The following is a 7,802-nucleotide window of genomic DNA, read 5'->3' as shown; positions in this document are numbered from 1 at the left end:
GTGGATCTTCTTAATGGCACTGGTTCTTGAAGAGGAAGAGTTTGTTCTTCTATAACAGTTTGCTCTTCGACATTGTCTTGATTTGTCATGTCATGATCAAGTTCAGGGATAGGGTCCTGAGCAAGAGCAATGACACCTGTGGGAATATTAATATATTCCTCTTTAAAGACAATGTCCCTTACTGTTTTTACTCCCCCAAACTCGACATCCTCAAAGAACCGAGCATTTCCTGTCTCAAAAATTGACTTAGTTGTGGGATCATAAAACTTGTAACCTCTGGATCTTTCAGAGTATCCAATAAAATAACAACTAATCGTTCTTGAGTCCAGTTTCTTTTCATTTGGCCTGTAAGGTCTTGCCTCAGCTGGACACCCCCAAACATGCAGATGCTTTAAACTGGGTTTTTTCCCTGTCCAAAGCTCATAAGGGGTTTTGATAGTTGCTTTAGTTGGAACCCTATTAAGGATATATGCTGCAGTCTTAAGTGCTTCACCCCAGAGTGATTCTGGTAAAGTAGAATGACATATCATACTCCTTACCATGTTTTTAAGCGTTCTATTTCGTCTTTCAGCTACACCATTCATAGTGGGTGAACCCGGCATAGTGTACTGTGGGACGATACCGCATTCCTCTAGGTATTTAGCAAATGGTCCTGGACGTTGTTCACCTGAACCGTCATATCTGCCATAGTACTCACCACCACGGTCAGATCTGACGCTTTTAATTCTTTTGTTGAGTTGATTCTCAACTTCAGCCTTAAAACTTTTGAATACGTCCAGTGACTGTGATTTTTCAGAAATGAGATATATGTAGCCATATCTTGAAAAATCGTCTATGAACGTTATAAAATATTGTTGACCATTCCAAGCAGATGTAGGAAATGGTCCACAAATATCTGTATGTATAAGTTCTAAGACGTCTAAAGCCCTATTGGCTTCAAATCTCCTTTCATTGGTTTGTTTCCCCTTTATACAGTTAATACAATCATTAAAATCTGTAAAACTCAAGGGGTCGAGAATTTCATTTGACACAAGCCTTTCCATTCTCCGTTTTGAGATATGTCCCAATCTCTTGTGCCATAATGCAGCTGAATTCTCATTGGCTAATTTTCTTTTAACTCCTCTAGTACTCAAATGCAGAGATTCATTAAATGAGGCAATTGTGTCAATTAAATATAAATTATCGTAGTGCATTAAAGAACCAGAGCCAACCAATTTTGAATCATGAAACAATTCAAATTTTTCATTTTCAAATGAACAAAAATAACCAAATTTGTCCAAAGCAGAAATAGAAATTAAATTTCGAAAAAGACGGTACAACAAATGTCTCATAGAGATCCAAATAAAATCCGGTCTTTAACAATAATCTAAAAACTCCAATTGCCTCAACTTGAACTGTTTTGCCATCGCCCACGTAGATATATCTTTCATTATCATTAGACTTTCGGCAATTCAGGCAACCCTGCATAGACACACTGATGTGAGTTGTTGCACCAGAATCTAACCACCATGTGTGTCTAGGTACCGAAGTTAAATTAACCTCAGAACAAACCAAATTAAGAAGCATACCTTTCTTAGCACGCCAAGCGTGATAGTTGGTGCAATGCTTCTTTTGATGCCTTTCAGCTCCACAGAAGAAACAACTATTCTTTCCCTGATCATTTGATTTCTTTTGTTGTTTCTTTTGTGGCGCTGTACCTGCAGCTTCTTTTTCCTTCTTTCTTTTAAGTCCCTTACTTTTGTTATTAGTGGTTGACACCAGATGGGCACTTTCTGTCTGCTCTTGCTTCAACCTTTTCTCTTCCTCTACACAGTGTGAGATGAGTTCATTTAGAGACCAAATCTCCTTTTGACAGTTGTAACTCACCTTAAACTGACTAAACTGTGTAGGTAGAGATATTAAAATCAAATGCACTAGTAACTCTTCAGAGAGTTTCAACTTAAGTGCATTTAATTTCGAAGCAAGATGAGACATCTCCATGATATACTCTCTGATATTGCCTTTACCACTATATTTCATTGAAACTAGGCGTGTCAAGAGCGTACTAACTTCAGCCTTTTCGTTCTTGACAAACCTTTTTTCAATGTCCTGAAAGAACTCTTTAGCGGTTACAGTCGTTTCTGACATTGTTCCCTTGAATGCTTCTGGAACGGCCTTTTTAATGATCATCAGACACAAGCGATTTGATCTCTCCCACCTCTCATTATTTCTCTTTTCATCAAAGGTACTTTGATCTGTAAGAGGTAGGGGGGAATCATCCCTTAACGCAAGGTCGAGATTCATTACTCCAAGTACTATCAAGAGATTTTCTTTTCAGGACTTGAAATTTGTGCCATTCAGCATAGGAATATTATTGATGTTGGAAGTAATATTTGTAAGATCATTCGCAACTGAACAGAAAACATAAAATAATTAAAACAAGCTCACATAAACCAAAACAATAATAAATTTAAATAAAGGTAACCCCATCTCAAGATATCGATATTCCATTAATATTTTGTCTTTGGACAAAAATATTAATTTCTAAGTGATATCTTGATGTAGTAACAAATACTGATAATAATAACATGTCGAAAAATAAATTTTCCTTTGGGCCAATTTATAAATCACATGTAAAATCCAAATAATTATCACGTATTTATTACCACAAGTGCACATGTAATTTCATTAAATATTGACCTTCCTTTGGGCCGATCAATATTCATAAAATTACAAGTACCCAACTATTTATATTTTAAAATAAATTAATTTCCATAATAGAGGTCACTTTGGTGACATATTATTTCAATTAATTTATTCCAAAAAATATATATAATCATACCAATATTCAAATTTAAAATTATCCAAATTAAATAAAAATTTTGATCAAAGTCAACTTTGGTCAAAACGTGGTCAAACATGGTCAAATCAATCAAATTAAATCATGACCTATTGGACCAAAGGTCCATATCCATAATTTGACCCAAAATTAACATTCAAGCCCAAATTTTTCTTGAAATCCATAAGTACTTTATAAAAAAAAAACTACATATTTAATGGATCACACATATGGATTTTATAGGGTTTAAATGTCCTATTTAACTTTATTAAGGTTCACTTTAATTAAAGAAACCCTAATTTACTTAACATAAATATATATATGGAAATCTATTCTTAAACAAGGAATCAAGCCAAACAAAACAAAAAATAACAACCAAAGTCCAAATATAGCCACATATATATATTTCAACAAATTTGCTCAGAATAAGTCCGAACAATACTTATCCCATTAGCCAAGAATCAGGCATGAATTGTTAATATAATCTTCAAAACTCAAAAGTCAAAGTACGGGACAACAACTGTGAACTAAAAATTGTTAACATGAAATAAAATTAACTTGTCCATAATGGTGGAGGAAAGGACAAAGGACTTCCCGTGGCCAGAAGACAAATTAGCTTACATCATCACTTGATTCATGTTTTAAGTAAACAATTTCAAACAATCGTACGAAGACTTATGTCTCAAAAGCATTGAGATTATTGGAAGAATTTGACCGAAGGCCAAAAGCATCACAGTTCTGACCATGAATTTGACTGAAGACACAAGCACATAAATTGCATCAGACTAGCAGTTCATGCCTATTGATTACGCAAGCACTCATGAACATAAAAAACCGTATGAAGACTCATCCAACATAGGAGCAGAACCCACGGATTCCCTTTTTTTTTTTTTTTAATGAATCAGAGGCCGAAAAACCAAAAGCATGCGTGGGTTCTCAATCAGCCGTTGGCAATTATAAAATTGACATGTCGTCAGCCTGTGCAATAATAAATATAAATATAGAACCTAACTACCACTAAAAGCAGTCAATAATTAATCTTAGATACTGGAGCAGGGACTCTAGGTGTGCAATGGGTTACTTGATTCACCCTGTTCCCGAAGAGTTTGCTTAACCCGATATATCAGAATTAATTAGTTGACAAAAACTACTAAATAGTAGACAGTGGCAAGTAGGGTCGTCTTCTCAGGGACTGGAGATAACTGTCTCTTTTAAAGTTCAATTGACAAGGGGGAATTTCACTGGAATGAAACTAAAAACAATTAAACAATTTAACTAAAAATGAATAAATAACTAACACGAATATAGCAAGAATTTAATCAGGAATAAATAAATTCTAGCCAAGGTTACAACTACTCAGGCACAGTCCATTTATCCGATCATTGATGCAAGAGAGGTTCACTTAATCTATAAACAGGCTAGTTATAGCCATTGATGAACTCTAATGACCAATTTTTCCTTAATTTATAGGTGACCAAGGTACGACCATTAATCATCCCTAACCAGAAAAGTACTCCTAGGTACGACCGTAGGAATTAATTTTTCAATTGTATTAATAACCAGAAAAACCTAACCCTAACCAATAACACGCTACGAGGGTTATTTAAATTAGATTGCACGTTCCCCTAATGTGTAAACACACCAGTTGCCATTAATATTAATCAATCAAACAATTACGAATTTAATTGACTAAATTGGCACGAGATTAATAAATCACATTGAACATCGGGCCCTTGACATCCAATTAATAAAATAATTCCATGAAAATTAAATCAGACAACATGCAAATATTAATAGATAAAGGAACGCGTGAAAACTAGTTAGATCTCACAGATTTTCGGGACTGCACCGTTGAGTTGACCCTTGACTAGATGGAAGACTTAACCACGCCGCATAATTAAATCACCACACGAATTAATAGATTGCAAAGGCATTGCGTTTTCTATTAAGAAGCAAGGAATAAAAGGTGTTTTTCCCGTTGGGGAATATTGTCGAACACCTGGCGTGTGTCAGAGGCCAGTCAGGAGAAAACAAAACTAAAACTAAACTAAAAGACGGAAAAAACTCCAGATCCTCTGCTACTCTACGTTATCCCTCTTTAAGCAACAAGAGAAAGATGACTAAAGGCTATCTAGGTGGTTCCCACACATGTGGACCAAGCCTTCCAAGTACTTCTTGTTCCAAGTCTCTTTCCGTAGCTTTCTTTGAAACCCAAATGACTTATAGCTTTGTGGTCCCCACCAATCCAAGGGCCCAAGGATTGAAGCCCTTGGAAGTCGCCATATTCTCCATAAAGTCCCTCCTTTTTGGTAGTTTTCTGCTTCATTCCTGCAATTAAGTCCAGATACCAAATATGAGTAATTATCAGCAATTAACACAATATTTATCAGGGATAAAAGGGGAAGTTAATAATAAAATTACTAACAAATTATATCCTATCAATTCCCCCCACACCTGAATCATGCTTGCCCTCAAGCATGGGAAAAATTCGACTCAACAATAGCTAGCTTTCACATTATCATAGCCAGCTGTGCTTATACCCAAAATCAAGATCTAGTAACTAAGTGTCAAGACATGTCTCTCCCGGTTAGCTCCTAAGTTCATAGACCTGTCCAATTCATGGCTAACTCTCTTAGGAAATCCAAATACTAACTAGCAACAGTCAATAATTAAGTCAACTGGCAACCAAAATCTCAACAATACGAACCAAGGATCGGCAGGCTAACATGATCATGAACTCACATATTCTCCACATCTGATTTTCTTTTTTCTTCTCTCCTTTTTTCTTCTTTTTTTTTTTAGATAGATTGCTTAGTCCCGAGCTATTTAAGTCTTTTGATGTGAACTCTGACATTTTTAGATGAAAGACCCCAATTACTCAACTTTTCACAGCTCCAGGACCACTTACTCATAGATATCGCCACTTTTTGACGCGAGAGCCGACACTTGTGGTGAAGGCTCCCGGTTACTAGGTGGCGCCACTAGCGGAGTATAGCCATACGTTATTCACCATAAAACACCAAGATACCAAACAATTACAGATCATAACCTGCGTCATGTCCTAAATATGGAGAACTAAGGTAAACAGGAGACCAAACTACCCAACAGTGCCAGCAAAATATTTATATTGCCTAAACAAGTTAGCCATAAATTGCACCACATCGTTAAACTCAAAGTATTCACCAAGAAAGCATGCTTTTACTTGCCACTGTAACTCAACTCATAGTACAAACCACAACTAACAAGAAAAAGTGAGCTGCCAAAAATGTTCACCAAGATAGAAGCAAGGGAAGGCCACTCAAAAGGGATAAAGGAGCAACACCTAAACAGAAAACAAGAGGAAAAATAATAAAGAAACGAGAACTTGCACCCAAATTGACCCCCCCACACCTAAAATGACGCATTGCCCTCAATGTGAAAAGATAATAGCAGAAAAAGGGGAGGGGCACAGTACTTCCCTGAAGTCGTCAAACAACCAAGGGGTAGATCAGGCGCGAATTGAGGCTTACTTCCCACAAGGTGCATAAATGCTGCCAAATTCTGCGCCATGCCATGCAAGTTGAAGCCAAGCTGGGTCACGCGGAAATTCCAAGCAATAACAATTCTCAAAACCAGCCTGAAAAATTAAGAGGAGAGGAAGAAATGAAGCTGAAATCGCGTTTCTGATGCCTTTATTGGGACACAGAAAACGCGATTGAAAACGCGCCTTCAACTCGCGTTTTCTGAGTCGCGTTTTCTTCACAAAACTCGCAGTAGTGAAAACGCGATTGAAAACGCGCCTTCAACTCGCGTTTTCTGAGTCGCGTTTCATTCACAAAACTCGCAGTAGTGAAAATGCGATTGAAAACGCTCCTTCTACTCGCGTTTTCTGAGTCGCGTTTCATTCACAAAACTCGCAGGAATGAAAACGCGATTGAGGACTTTGAGTCGCGTTTCTGATGTCGTTTGAGGGCACGCCATGTTTACCTATCCTGATCAGAGTTAGAAAACATCGAAAGTGACTAATACCCATGTGAGAAACGACATAATTAAATAATTAAGCACTAAAACAACAAAATTAACAACTGGATTGCCTCCCAAGAGCGCCTTTCTTTAACGTCTTTGGCTAGACGATGTCCACAACTTTGCTTAAACTAAGCAAGTAGGGTCCTCCAAGTGCATCAGCTCCACCCGTTCAGTTAGAACCCCTTCATAATACGGCTTGAGACGATGACCATTCACTACAAATTTCTTCTCAGTTTTCAAGCTTTGGATCTCTACTGCACCATAATGAAAGACATTAGTCACAACAAAAGGACCAATCCAACGAGAACGTAATTTACTTGGAAATAACTTCAATTTGGAGTGGTACAGTAGAACTTTTTGCCCACACTCGAATGTTTTCCTTGAGATCTGTTGGTCATGAAAAATCTTATTCCTCTCCTTATAAATTACCGCATTCTCATAAGCTTCATTGCGAATCTCCTCCAACTCCTGTAACTGTAACTTCCTTTGAATTCCGCTCTCCTCAATATCCATATTGCATTGTTTTACCGCCCAAAATGCTCTATGCTCGAATTCCACTGGAAGATGGCAAGGCTTACCAAATACCAACCTATAGGGAGACATCCCTATAGGCGTCTTGTAGGCGGTCCTATATGCCCACAAAGCATCTTCCAACCTAGAGCTCTAGTCCTTCCTAGCAGGGTGGACCATCTTTTCCAAAATAGACTTTATTTCCCTATTCGAGACTTCAGCCTGGCCATTGGTCTATGGATGGTAAGAAGTGGAAACCTTATGAAGTACACCATATCTCCTGAACAGAGTAGCAATTGTCTTGTTGCAAAAATGCGTCCCCCTATCACTCACAACTGCCCGTGGCATTCCAAATCGCACAAAAATGTTAGACTTTATGAAATCTGCAACCACCTTAGAATCATTAGTGCGGGTGGCTTTTGCTTCCACCCACTTCGAGACATAATCCACTGCTAGTAAAATGTATAAA

The 7,802-nt window shown here is 37.4% G+C and overlaps 1 protein-coding gene across 1 annotated transcript; it reads right to left on the bottom strand.

Moving 5' to 3' along the window:
* Window positions 1–1,744: 1,744 nt before the first annotated feature.
* Window positions 1,745–2,283, bottom strand: LOC140010676 (uncharacterized). The gene is made up of 2 exons (XM_072057987.1): window positions 1,922–2,283; window positions 1,745–1,805 (listed from the first exon to the last, which is right to left on the bottom strand). The coding sequence occupies exons 1-2, from the start codon at window positions 2,281–2,283 to the stop codon at window positions 1,745–1,747; spliced, it is 423 nt and encodes a 140-aa protein (XP_071914088.1).
* Between the last annotated feature and the right edge of the window lie 5,519 nt (window positions 2,284–7,802).

This window comes from Coffea arabica, chromosome 7c, assembly GCF_036785885.1.
Source record: "Coffea arabica cultivar ET-39 chromosome 7c, Coffea Arabica ET-39 HiFi, whole genome shotgun sequence".
NCBI classification, from domain to species: domain Eukaryota; kingdom Viridiplantae; phylum Streptophyta; class Magnoliopsida; order Gentianales; family Rubiaceae; genus Coffea; species Coffea arabica.
Note: the sequence above shows the minus strand (reverse complement) of the source record. Positions and strands in the feature narration are given on the sequence as shown.